The sequence below is a fragment of the Lepidochelys kempii genome, chromosome 9, assembly GCF_965140285.1.
Source record: "Lepidochelys kempii isolate rLepKem1 chromosome 9, rLepKem1.hap1, whole genome shotgun sequence".
NCBI classification, from domain to species: domain Eukaryota; kingdom Metazoa; phylum Chordata; order Testudines; family Cheloniidae; genus Lepidochelys; species Lepidochelys kempii.
In genome coordinates, this window is record NC_136388.1 from 28,676,577 (window position 1) to 28,691,143 (window position 14,567).

Below are 14,567 nucleotides of genomic sequence, written 5' to 3' on the forward strand. Positions count from 1 at the left end.
TTCACTGATAAATAATTTGGTAATGGCTAATTTAGTTAATGACTGTAACTTCTAGGGCTGTCAATTAATCTCAGTTAACTCACACTATTAACTAAAAAAATTAATCGCGATTAATCACAGTTTTAATCACACTGTTAAACAATAGAATATCAATTAAAATTTATTAAATATTTTGGATTTTTTCTACTTGTAACTGAAATCAAAGTGTATATTATTTTTGATTACAAAATATTTGCACTGTAAAAATGATAAACAAAAGAAATAGTATTTTTCAATTCACCTCATACAAGTACTGTAGTTCAGTCTCTTTGTTGTGAAAGTGCAATTTACAAATGTAGATTATTTTTGTTACATAACTGCACTCAAAAACAAAACAATGCAAAACTTTAGAGACTACAAGTCCACTCAGTCCTACTTCTTGTTCAGCTAATCACTAAGACAAACAAGTTTGTTTACATTTACAGGAGATAATGCTGGCCTCTTCTTATTTACAATGTCACCAGAAAGTGAGAACAGGTATTTGCATGGCACTTTTGTAGCTGGCATTGCAAGGTATTTATGTTCCAGATATGCTAAACATTCGTATGTCCCTTCATGCTTCAGCCACCATTCCAGAGGACATGCTTCCATGCTGATGATGCTCGTTAAAAAAATAATGTGTTAATTAAATTTGTGACTGAACTCCTGGGGGGAGAATTGTATGCCTCCTCCTCTGTTTTACCCGCATTCTGCCATATTTCATGTTATAGCAGTCTCAGATGATGACCCAGTACATGATCATTTTAAGAACACTTTCCCTGCAGATTTGACAAAACGCAAAGAGGGTGCCAATGTGATATTTCTAAAGATAGCTACATCATTCAACCCAAGGTTTAAGAATTTGAAGTGCCGTCCAAAATCTGAGAGGGACAAGGTATGGAGCATGTTTTCAGAAGTCTTAAAAGAGCAACACTCCGATGCGGAAACTACAGAACCCGAACCACCAAAAAAGAAAAATCCACCTTTTGCTGGTGGCATCTGACTCAGATAATGAAAATGAACGTGTGTCAATCCACACCGCTTTGGATTGTTATCAAGCAGAACCTGTCATCAGCATGGACACATGTCCTCTGGAATGGTGGTTGAAGCATGATGGGACATATGAATCTTTAATACAGGGGTGCTAACCTGTGGCTCTTCAGAAGTTAATATGCGGTTCCTTGTATGGGCACCAACTCTGGGGCTGGAGCTACAGTTGCCAACTTTCCAATGTGCCTGGGGGTGCTCACTGCTCAACCCCTGGCTCTGCCACAGGCCCTGCCCCCACTCCACCCCTTCCCACCCCCTCCCCTGAGCATACCATGCCCTTGCTCCTCCCCCACTCCTCCCCCCAGAGCCTCCTGCGCACCACAAAACAGCTGATTGGGAGGTGCTGATTGGCAGGGCTGCCGGTGGGCAGGAGGCGCTGGGAATGGGAGAGAGGGGGAATGATGGGGGACTGTTGACGTATTACTGTGGCTCTTTGGCAATGTATATTGGTAAATTCTGGCTCTTTCTCAGGCTAAGGTTGGCCACCCCTGCTTTAATGCATCTGGCACGTAAATATCTTGCAATGCTGGCTACAAAAGTGTCATGTGAACGCCTGTTCTCACTTTCAGATGACATTGTAAACAAGAAGCGGGCAGCATTATCTCCTGCAAACAAACAAACTTCTTTGTCTGAGTAATTGGCTGAACAAGAAGTAGGATTGAGTGGACGTGTAAGCTCTAAAGTTTTACATTGTTTTATTTTTAATGCAATTTTTTGTACACTGAATGCATCCGATGAAGTGAGCTGTAGCTCACGAAAGCTTATGCTCAAATAAATTTGTTAGTCTCTAAGGTACCACAAGTATTCCGTTAGTTTTTGGTACATAATTCTACATTTGTAAGTTCAACTTTCATGATAAAGAGATTTTACTACAGTACTTGTATTAGGTGAATTGAAAAATGCAATTTCTTTTGTTTTTTACAAGGCAAATACTTGTAATCAAAAATAAATATAAAGTGAGTACTGTACTTAGTATTCAATATATTTGAAAATGTAGAAATCATCCAAAATATTTAAATAAATGGTATTCTATTGTTTAACAGTGCAATTAATCACAATTTATTTTTTTAATCGCTCAAAAGCCCTAGTAACAACATCTACAGTAACTGCAGAAACGTAAAATGGAATACTTATTTACTTGTATACAGTACTATTCAGTGGTCTTTTAACCAACTATGTACATTTCTGATTCTTCTGTGAATTCCCATTACACAGGAAAAATGCGGTTTCAAATTATGCCAATTTGTGCAGGTCAGGGGCATGTGGAGTGGATCAGAGGATGTAATGCTCTGAAATGTGCAGACAATGCCTGTTGATCTCAGTGAAGTGCCACTGTAGTTCTGATCACAGAACACCTATAGAGGCCTTTCCCAGGCTTTTGGGGAACCAAAACTAGGGTAGTATATTACACAGGAGAGAGTTTATAATGGCATTGGAGTTCCAAACTCTGGTAATGCAAGTACTGAGATTCTTCCTGTCCCCAGCAAATGCAAGTCAGGGAATGCCTCTTGCATCCTTTTTCCCAATGCACATCTATGCAGCTCATCACAATCCAGACCATAATGTTCTATATGTAACCAAAGTAACAAACACCTACTCAATGTTCTTACCAGGGTGTTCATGCATAACAGGACAACGTTCCATACTTGTATCCCTGAACATATTACCCACTAAATACCTAGCTATGTAATTACTGTGTTTATATCCACAAATAGAAATGAAATTCTGTAATTTGGGCCTTGGGAGGAATATGTGAGAAGTGACTCCATGTACACATTTCTGTGCACACATATGGATTTACTTTTAGAATACCCCTTTCGAGACAACTGTATTGATGACTTCTGGCTTTGAATGATTCCCTCCCATTTCCAACATCAGGTGCAGGGTTCAGTGAGTTAAGAGAAGGATTTAAGAGGAAAAAAGGAAAATATACCATGGCTGAAGGAGGATGGTCTGATCATAAGCCACTAGTCTATGTTTCCTTAGTTGAGAGAGGAAGGCCATCTCCCATTTATTTGAAACAGTAAGAATCCTATGCCACCTCAGGCCAGAGAGATTCTGCCTTATTGTTCACCATTCTCAACTTCCAAGTTTTTAATAGCTAAGCCTTTAACTTGCACAATAGCTCAGTTCTTAGCTGTTGCGGCTATTGTACCTCAGGGTGACAAACTGCCTACTGGAGTGCCCAGATATTAGGCTCAAGGGAAATGAACCTTTAAAAAAAAAAAAAAATCCTTGAGGTAGCATACATTCCCCTCTGCAACTGGCAAGGTGTGCAGACAGGAAGTAGGACACTGACCCTCCTTCCTGTTCCCTTGGAATAACCAGCAGAGACTGCATCTACAGCTGGCTTCTGCTCAAGGAGAACGAGGGAGCTGGGGGCAGAAGTTCTTGCACACCCATGGATAGGGCACCCATAGTCTGGCCCACACTTCTCTTTTTATGACATTTCCATGTCTTCCTCTGTCAAGATATTTGGTGCTTGTGAAAGATGAGTAAACTGGTTCAGACAAACCTAGGGACATCTTGAACTCTTGTCCCAACCTGAATGAAGGCAGCAGAAGGAAATGAGGATAGTAGTGGTGATCCACAATATGGTCTCTGCCCCCGATTCCTTTCTACATGAAACAATATGGTCTCTGCCCCCCATCCTCTTCCTGTTAAAAAAATAAATAAATAAAATAAAAATCTATCTATCACCCTCTCCACTTCGCCCCCTCAGATGTTTGAAATGTGATCGCCAGGGCCTGCAGCTCTAGCTGTCACTTTGCTGGGTCTTCGCTGTTGCTAAACTGCATCTTTTGAGGTTTGTAAATGCACAGCTTTTTACTTCAGAAGCAGCAAAGGGCATGCTAAACCACCATTTCAATGTACCTTATAGGTTATTTCCATTTTAGTTGGCACAAAACTCCACGTTACCATCAGGCCACATCCTTTTCTTGTTGCTTGACAAGTACTTCTGAAGTACACTTTTTATTACTTAACTGTTTAGCCTAAAAATACTCCTGCTTTGTAATTTTTTTGGTAAATAATCACTGAACCAAAAATACTGTTATAACATTTAAACTTTTATTTGAAAACTAAACAAGTGAACTGAGTTAAAAAAAACAAACCCTCTTGACATAAACATTTTCTGACTTTAGACTCTCTTTTAATATTCCTCCCCTTCTTCAGCTTCTGCTTCCACAGAATCTACACCCACTTCTTCATAATCTTTCTCAAGCGCAGCCAAATCTTCCCGGGCTTCAGAAAATTCTCCTTCCTCCATCCCTTCTCCAACATACCAGTGTACAAAGGCACGCTTAGCATACATCAAATCAAATTTATGGTCAAGACGTGCCCAGGCTTCTGCAATAGCAGTTGTATTACTCAACATACACACAGCACGCTGCACCTTGGCCAAGTCGCCTCCTGGCACTACAGTGGGAGGTTGGTAGTTAATGCCCACCTTTGAGGAAACAAAAACAGCAACCTTAAATTAGTATTTCAAAGTGTCCATTTCTTCTATTTTTCTCATAGTTTATTCAGCAAACTAAGACACGCGGACAATACTGACAATACTGTGCAAGTATTGCCAACTCTAAATGTTCAAAAATCCTAAATCCAGCTTCTGAAAATCATGAGATTGGCTTAAAAAAAAATCAAATTGTAACTGTTGAGTTATTTTTATCTGCCTCCTATTTTGAGACTTTAGTGTGCACTTGCTTCATATTTTTGAGCTAGTCTCTGAAACCACAAAGGCTAGACATTTTTTTAAATGAAAGTTGAAATTCTCATTCAATATCATTTCAGCAGCTGGAGCTTTAAGAAAAACACTAAACACAACCTCATTTTGAGTTGGCCACAATATGTCATCACAAGTAACTTCTCAGCTTCTGAGAACCAGTATGTGTATTTTTATCATAATACCTAATTTTGTCCACAGCCCTGACTCTGCCCCCTTGCTCATGCTGAGTAAGGGTCACATCATTTGACTCTTATTTGATGTTGAGTAAATGAATTTCACCAGCAGGGTTCTTTTGTGAACTCAGTCTATCTTTTTACTCTGTGATAACGATGTCACTATTGTTTACTCATTAGCCTGCAGTGTTAGCACAGCTATGAGTGAAAAAGCTAGTTTATGCTGTTTTGTGCTTCATCAATGGAATCAACTAAATCCCGATTACAGGGCCAAATTCTATTACGTGTGTAACACCACTGAAGAAAACGGGGTTGGGTCAAGGACAAGTAAGGGTAGTTTGGTCAGCAGACTCTTTGCTATAGGTGATGCTGCATAAGCCAGAAAGAATACCTTCCTTTTCAAATACCAGGTTCAGTTTGCAGGGTTTTGGAGAGGACACCAGGACAGACCCTGTGGGGAAGACAACTAACAGGCTGGGGAGGACCAAGGAGACTTCTGAAGCTAGATGGACTGAAAGACTATTGAATCCTGAAAAAGGCTGAAGGCTCTTTTTGTATTTGGTCTTCCATGCCCTGCAATGAATGGACACTTGATTTGGCTTGACAGCTAAATATTCATCCACCAGGTGCTGGGTTGGAACCACTAGCGAGCTGACATGGGTGAGGAAGTAAACCAAGACATGGCTTGAGAACCTGATGCTGACCTGGGTAAGGAACCATGTTACAATTTCATAATCTGCTTCCCCTAAAGACATGGTTTTAAAAAAATCTCTTTGATAGCTGAAATGTTAAAGTAGATAAATTCTCAGGGCAAGATTTTTTAATAGTATCCTATCTTTTATTAGGCTAAGTCACCACCCAGGCACCTGAATAAATAAGTGACCTGATTTTCAAAAATCCTGAGTACCAAGCAGTCCTTAATTAATTTAATGAGAGTTGTTCTGATTTTTCAGAATGCTTACTCTACGTGTATTTAGGAACCAAAAATATAGATTTAGAAGCCCAATTTTTTTGGGGGGGACGGGGGGGTGTTAGGAAATCTTGGCCTAATAGCAATAGCCAGCCCACAGTGTATTTCTTAAGTAATTTATGCACTATCAGGAGGATTAAGTCAGCCACCATAATCATCCAGAGGTGTGTACCAATCATCCACTAAAAAGACACTTGTGGTTTATGGCAATAGACAAAGTGATTCTGAAGCATTATTTAGAGTAAGTAGTATGTGAGGGGCAGGCAACGTTACTTGTTTGGCTGGTAGAGGGTCTGTGGTTAATTTACATTTCTCAATACATTGAATGGCGAAGTTTTTAAAACCCTGTGAAAAAGAAAAGTGCATCAAAATCCTGTATTTGCATTCACTGAGTGTTGTGTATTTTGTACCATTCTCCTATTGCAGTGGTTCTCAATCAGGGGCCTGGGGCCCACCCTAGGGGGCCTCGAGCAGGTTTCAGGGGGACCGCCAAGCAGGGCCAAAATTAGACTTGCTGGGGCCCAGGGCAGAAAGCAGAAGTCCCACTGCCTGGGGCTGAAGCCAAAGCCTAAGCAATGTAATAGCTTTGTGGGGGTTCCTGTGTCATGGGGCCCTGGCTTTTGTATGCAGAAAAGCAGCTGTTGTGGCACAGGTGGGCCGGGGAGTTTTTATTGCATGGGGGGAGTGAGAGCTCAGAACAAAAAAGTTTGAGAACCCCTGTCCTATTGTATATTCCTTTAACAACTTGGATCTAAGAATGTTAATCCCTCCAATTAGCTTAATTACACAATTGGCATTTGTTTTGAAAATGAACTTGAGTGCATCAGTTAATTACCTAGGAATAGCCACATTCCTAGGTAATTCCTTAGATAAGTACCGTATTAGTAGGTTATGACTTAAAAAACCTGTAAAAATATAGTTCTGATCACAAATTTAAATTACAGAAGCAGCTACTCTTTACAGGCTTTACTCGTGCATATTTAAAATGTGACCTGACATATGAATAGTACAACAATGTGCACATTACTGCACTGTAGTATGAAAACTACCTTCAAATGTTTTACTGACAATTTCTAAACTAAGCAATGTGACAAGTTTCTAAATACCTTGAATCCAGTTGGACACCAATCCACAAACTGAATTGTTCGCTTAGTCTTGATAGTGGCAATGGCTGCATTAACATCTTTGGGAACAACATCACCCCTGTATAACATACAGCAGGCCATATACTTGCCATGGCGAGGGTCACATTTTACCATCTGGTTGGCTGGCTCAAAACAAGCATTGGTAATTTCAGCCACAGACAACTGCTCATGGTATGCTTTTTCAGCAGAGATGACAGGTGCATATGTTGCCAGTGGGAAATGGATTCGTGGGTATGGGACAAGATTGGTCTGGAACTCGGTCAGATCTACATTGAGAGCTCCATCAAAACGCAGTGAAGCTGTGATGGATGAGACAATTTGCCCAATGAGTCGATTTAGGTTGGTGTAAGTAGGACGCTCAATGTCTAGATTGCGACGACATATATCATAAATGGCTTCATTGTCTACCATGAAGGCACAGTCAGAATGCTCCAATGTTGTGTGCGTAGTTAGGATGGAGTTGTAGGGTTCCACTACAGCAGTAGAAACCTGTGGTGCTGGGTAAATTGCAAACTCTAGTTTGGACTTTTTGCCATAATCAACAGAAAGCCTTTCCATGAGTAGAGATGCAAATCCAGAGCCAGTGCCTCCTCCAAAACTATGGAAGATGAGGAATCCCTGCAGCCCTGTGCACAGATCAGCCTAGAAGAGAAAAAAAAGCCACACAAAAATGGGAAGGAACGGTCACTGAGGTCCAAGGATTTGATTCAGAGTAGCACCAATGTAAATGAAAGCAAATTATGGCCCACAGCTATGAGAGTGTAAATGGATTCTATTCTATCTTGCATATATCAACACAATTAAGCCAATCCCAAATGCAAGGCCAAATTCTGCCCTTAGTTACATTTGTGCAGCTTTACTGAAAACAAAAGGATTTTACAGCTATAAATGGGGAAAAAGATAGCCAGTATAGACTTTTTTTGTGATGGTGTACGGATGTACAGTAACTCCTCACTTAACATATAGTTATGATCCTGAAAAATGCAACTTCAAGCAAAACCATGTTAAGCGAATCCTATTTCCCCATAAGAATTAATGTAAATGGGGGGGGGGAGGTGTTAGCTTCCAGGGAAATTTTTTTCACCAGACTGTACACACACACACACTCTGTAACTAGAAAGGATTGGGTGTACAAGAAACACACCAGAACCTTCAGTTTTACATATTTCCATAACCTTCAGTTTCACAATTATGTACTGCAAGAGATATATTTGATGCAAATATTTTAAATACTGATCTTGCTCTTTGAACTCCTACCAGCTTGCGAATGCGATCTAGCACTAGATCAACAATCTCTTTTCCAATGGTGTAATGGCCTCTGGCATAATTATTAGCCGCATCCTCTTTCCCAGTAATGAGCTGTTCAGGATGGAATAGTTGCCTGTAAGTGCCTGTACGTACTTCATCTACAAAAATACAAAATATTCAGATGTAAATTTGGTCTATTCCATTCTCTGTGGATAATTTTGGTGTGCTACCTCAGCACTACGTCTTACTTGACATTTATGTAGGTGCACAGGCGTGGGGAAGGGGAAGAGGACATAAAGAGCCTCCCCTGCTATAAACACACATACATATATACATACACACCTCTTGTAAAGACCTGACAATTTCAGTACCTTTGCTCAGGAGACACGATGTACATACAAAGAGGTGGTTGTGGCAGATGTGCCCTGTGACCACCGGGAACTCTGGGACCTACCCTGGGAGCCATCCCAAGTCTTTAGATTGCTGGTAGAGACTGAGCTGATAGAGACCGAGTTGAACTTTGCCTGCAGCTCAGCATAGATGTCAAATGGACAAAAAAAGATGCTATTAACATGAATAGGAGATGCAAAGCCCAATTTTTCTCAACTGCAAACTCTGGTACACCTACTTTGTACTTCCCCTCACACACACAGCTCCATATTCTAATGAGAGAAAAATCTCACATTTTACTTCAATTTGTTTGAAGGGTTTTAAGAATAGTTTTTTTTTATTATTATTTTGTAAGTGGCTCAAACAGTATGTAATCGTTTTAGAGAGCATGGAGGACAATAGTTACGCTAAGTGATGGAGTCGGTAGATATACATTAAACCATGGAAATTCAATGCTGTGACAACAGTAAAAATTTTTTTAAAAAAATCACATTGTTTTAAAGGATGGAAGTAATTTGGATAAGGGGAAAAGAAGATTTTTATATTTATTTTTAAGTGATAATCTTAGAAGATTTATATAAGCAAGGGGATCCAAAACTGGTCATTATATTTGCCTCTATATTTGTCTTACTACTTCTGCATCTGCCTCTCATCCAGGCCACTGTACTTAATCTTCATAACTGAGGAAGGCAAACTGGGATTCCTAGAACAGCTCCCAATGCTATATTTCAGTCTGATTTTAAAAGCGATATATTACTACTGCGTTGATGCTGGGTAGGGCACCAGGGAGGAGCTAAGAAGTAGTGATTTCCATCTTGTGGCAAGGAGAAACAGCAGCAGTGACATTTCAAAAGGAAATCAATGCTTCCTGTATCAGTCAAGCTCTAAGGAGCTGCTTTTTCAAAGGATGTGTTCCATAAAGATCCTTAAAAATATTTTTTTATTGAAAAAAAAAATAAAAATAAAAAAATTAGGAAGCCAAGCTCAAGAGAAATAACCCAGATGAGGGTGTGCTTCCCAGGAGGCTGAAGGCACTGGGTCATAACATTCCTGTAACACACAAGTTCTACCTATTTAGCCATTAACCTTGTCTGACCCTAGTCTAGTCACTTCTCCTTTCTATGCCTTGGATCGGGGTGGGAAAACTATGGCCTGGGGGCCAGATCCAGCCCGACAGCCATTTTAATCTGGCCCTCCAGATCCTGCTGGGGAGCGGGATCTGGGGTTTGCCCTGCTCCGGTGCTCCAGCCGGGCAGCAGGGTCGGGGGCAGCTCCCGGAAGCGGCAGCATGGCCCTCCTCCAGCTCCTACATGTAGGGGCAGCTGGAGGCTCCGCTCTGCACACTGCCCCCTCCCCCAGTGTCACTCCCATTGGCCAGGAAGTGCAGCCAATGGGAGCTGCAGCGGTGGCACTTGGGGAGGCGGTAGTGTGGAAAGCTGAGTCTCCTGGCTGCCCCTATGCATAGGAGCTGGAGCGGGGCTATACTGCTGCTTCTGGGAGCTGCTTGAGGTAAGCGCTGCCCGCAGCCTGCACCCCTGAGCCTTTCCCCAAGCCCGTGCCCCAGCCCTGATCCCCCTCCCACCCTCTCAATCTCAGCCTACAGCATCCTACTCCTCATCCTCATCCCCACCCCAGAGCCCACATCCCCAGTCAGAGCCTGCACCCCTTCCCATACCCCAACCCTCTGCCCCAGCCCCGATCCCCCTCCCGCACCCCAACCCCAATTTTGTGAGCATTCATGACCCGCCATACAAATTCTATTTCCAGATGTGGCCCTCAGGCCAAAAAGTTTGCCCATCCCTGCCTTAGATGGAAAGCCTTCTATAAATGGAGATTCCACTACTTACCCACTTTTGTAAAGTAACCTGAAATCCTCAAATGAAAGATGCATTAAAAATACAAACTGTTTTTATTTCAAGTTACAATCTGGTCTGATAATTGGTCTATTAGCCACTATAGCAGGGGTCACCCACCAGTCAATCGCGATCAGCTGGTGGATCCTAGAGGATTTCCCTGTCAATCACAATCTCCAGCAGCACAGCTGGACTGCTGCTAGGAAAGGCTCCCTGCCTGCCCCGGCCCCATGCCACTCTCCGAAGTGGCCAGCATGGCCCCGCAGGGGGGGGGGGGCAGGGGTCTCCCTCAGCACGTTGCTCCTGCCTGCAGCTCCCATTGGCCAGGAACAGGGAGCAGTGGCCAATGGGAGCTGCGGGCATGGTGAGTGCAGAGAGGGGCAGCATGCAAGGAGCCTCGTTCCACCCACTCCCCCTGCCTCCACGGGCACTTTGGCCCCTTCCAAGAGTGACATGGGGCCAAGGGTAGGCAATGAGCCTGTCTTAGTGGAAGCCACGAAGGCAAGTGCTGTCCGGCAGGAGGCCGCACCCCAACCCCCAGCCCTGTTTCCTCTCCCAGAGCCTGTACCCCAACTGCCAGCCCCCATATCCCCTCGTGCACCCCAAACCCCAGCCCTGACCCCCCTCCCAGAGCCAGCACCGCCACCCACTCCTGCACCCCAACACTCTGCCCCAGCCCTGACCCCCCTCCCAGAGCAAACACCCTGTACCCCCTCCTGCAACCCAACCCCTTGTACTCCCTCCTGCACCCCAACACTCTGCCCCAGCCCAGAGCCCCCTCCCGCACCCAAACTCCCTCCAAGAGCTCACACCTCTCACCCCCTCCTGCACCCCAAGCCCCTACCCCAGGCTCAGCCCAGAGTCCCCTCCCACACTGCAAACCCCTTGGCCCCAGCCCAGAGCCTGCACCCCCTCCCAAACCCCAAAACCCTACCCCAGCCCAGTGAAAGTGAGTGAGAGTAGGGGAGAGTGAGAGTGATGCAGAGAGGGGGGATGGAGTGAGTGGGGCAGGGCTTTGGGGAAAGGGCAGGGCAGATCCTGGGTTGCCCTGAAATTCAAAAAGTGATCTTGGGTGTAAAAAGTTTGGAGACTACTGCATTGTAGTAATCACCTTCAGATAAACAAGGTATCATTTACATGCTCCTCAGATGCCACCAGTGCACTTCAAATGACCTTATTCATGAAAGGTCTTTACAACTGTGTATCTTCCCAGCTATGTCTGAGACAAAATAAACTGCAAACACTCACTGCAGCAAAAGCATTTTCAGACATATGGTTTCTAAAAAGTACATAAGAACAGCATTTCAAACATGATTTTTTTTACTACATGAGTTGAAAGTACTTTAGTGGACAGTCAATATAATTTCCAGTACAATACCTGCCTCTTAACCCCCAACCAATATTTTGTGGATTTTCATATTTTCCTAATTTTTTTTTTAAAAAGTGTGTTTTCTCATCTTTGCTATCCACACAAATTAAAAGGGAAAACATTTCAGCCTCTTTTAAATACAATAGTCTTATTAACTTAACAGTAAAAATATGCAGACAGAAATGTATTTTTAAGTTTACAGTGTCCATTTAAGACTATCACAATCTAAAAGGTGGACTGTTCTCATTTCATTTGAAAAACTAAATGGAAAAACAAATTATAGTGAAGTACTCTTAAGTAAGAGATCTCTTAACTTCATATACATACCAACCACAGTTGGTTCAAGGTCCACAAATACAGCTCTGGGCACATGTTTACCAGCCCCTGTCTCACTGAAGAAAGTATTGAATGAATCATCTCCACCTCCAATGGTTTTGTCACTGGGCATCTGACCATCAGGCTGGATTCCATGTTCAAGACAATATAATTCCCAGCATGCATTGCCAATCTGAACACCAGCTTGACCAACATGGATAGAGATACATTCACGCTGTAAAAGAGGACAAAACGGGGAACAAACGGATTCATTTCACAGACTCGAGGCCCAGAAGGAACCACTGTGATCACCTAATCTGACCTCCAGCACAGCACAAGCTAAAGACCTTCCCCAAAATAATTCCCAAAACATGTATTTTAGACAAAACATCCAATCTTGATTTAAAAATTGTCAGTGATGGAGAATCCACCATAAACCTTGGTAAGTTGGTCCAATGGTTAAATAATAAAGTATTGCGCAAAATTTCCTCCATCTTCCAGTTTTAACCCTTATGAATGAAATTACCTGTACAAATACTAAATTATCTCATCTTTCCCCTCCAGCATGCTGCATACATATTATCATTGATAAGTGTTCCTGTTAGCTTCCTTTACACCTTTCTTTAATTTTCATGTTTTTTTCATTGAATAATATTATATTCTCAGGGCAGAAATGTCTATATTAATGATCCCCAAAACCTTGAATCTCTTGTCTAATGATGCATTAGATAAAGGATATCAGAATCTACCCAACAAGTTACCCTTTCTTAGCTTAATCAAAATTACTATGAACACTAAATCTCCTTCTGGTCATCTGCCTGGCAATTCTTTATTCTGTGGCTCCACTACTGGATCCTTTGAGGGTCCTGAAACAAATCGCCTAATCTCCCATTAACTTTCCGTGCTGTATCTAAACAAATCTCATGTATGCTTACCACTACTTGCTCAGAAATATTCTCCCCTCCCCAAAGGGCATCAAATCTCCTTCTCTTACTCTATCTAGAAATGTTATCCTTCAGCTCCCTGAATGTCACTTTACCTGCTCAGGAGCACCCTTTAATCCTACAACTATCACCTCATAACTCACTTCTGTGCCACACACCCATACACCTTTAAATCAGCCTCCTCCAACAGCTAAATGGCCCCAGGGCCCTTTATCACGGAGTACATAGGTTTTGGGAGGGAGAAAAGCAGGCTCCACTGTGCCTGTGCCCCTCTTCTCCACCTGGCTCCACCATAGCTTCATTGTCTCTTCAAATTCTCCTTGATTTCACCCCAGTTGCCACCTCATTCACTCCAGATTCCTGAACTCCCCAAAGAGCTTTCATGCTCAAGTGCTCCCCTCACTACTCTATTCCAAGCCCCTTTTCAACACCACTGGCCCAGCTTCAAGTCCTCGCGACCTCTGCCCTAATGGCTCCCCACCATGACGCGAAAACCTCTGTCTCAAAATACTGAATCTGCCCCGGGACCGTGCTCATCCAGCGCCTCAGGAGGCGTCAAGTTGCCAACCGCCACTAGGCCCCACGTAGAATAACCCCATTGGCTGTCGGGCAGACTCCCACGACTGGCTGCGCGCGCGGTCCTCCCCATGTAGGGAAAAGGGGCACTTTCCCGAAGCGCAGAATACAGGCGTTTGGTTGGCGCGCAGATATCCGTACACGCGCACTTTCCCCTCATTCTGCCCTCGTGGCCCCCTCACGTGCTCCGCTCCGGCCTCAGTCCTCCCATACCATGCTGCAGCGCGCCACACAACCCAGACTCCCCGTTTGCCTCGCGCGAGGCGCCAACCACCAAAGGCCAACAGCCTCCTCTCGCGGCTGCGTACTCTGCTACCGTCCCACTGACTGCCCATACTTCCCCAATTTCCTCTCAAGCGCTTCACGCCCGCGGAAGCTGCTCCCCTCCCCATTCTCGCTGTACCTGACGGCCGCCGCGACTCCCTAAACGCAGCGCATCCCCTCAACCCCGCCTGCAGCTCCCTCCAGCTGACTGCCTGGTTTCCGCCCCCGCGGCACCCTGCGGTCCAAACCCCGCTTCCCTGAGGCTCCCGCTCCCCACCATGGTGCCTCGTGAACGGGGGACGCCTCAAAACCGCGAGCCTGCCTACGTCCGCCTCTGCTTGCTAGACGCGCCAACTGTGAACAGCTAACCGCCACTTCCCCTCGCCTCGCGCTTTCTGGCTCCACGCGGTATCACCCCATTGGTTGGCGGCCAGTCTCTCGTGCCCCGCCCCCTTCCCATTCATTGGCTGGGCGCATTCCTCTGCCACGTGGGTCTGAGGCAGTTGGTAGCATGTCTCAGAATGA

At 43.9% G+C, this 14,567-nt stretch overlaps 1 protein-coding gene across 1 annotated transcript; it reads right to left on the minus strand.

Annotated features, from left to right (window-relative positions):
* Positions 1–4,219: 4,219 nt before the first annotated feature.
* Positions 4,220–12,432, minus strand: LOC140917273 (tubulin alpha-3 chain). Its single transcript, XM_073359717.2, has 4 exons — positions 12,271–12,432; positions 8,341–8,489; positions 7,045–7,725; positions 4,220–4,516 (listed from the first exon to the last, which is right to left on the minus strand). Exons 1-4 carry the CDS (start codon positions 12,389–12,391, stop codon positions 4,220–4,222), a joined length of 1,248 nt encoding a protein of 415 aa, XP_073215818.2. The 5' UTR covers positions 12,392–12,432.
* Positions 12,433–14,567: the final 2,135 nt, after the last annotated feature.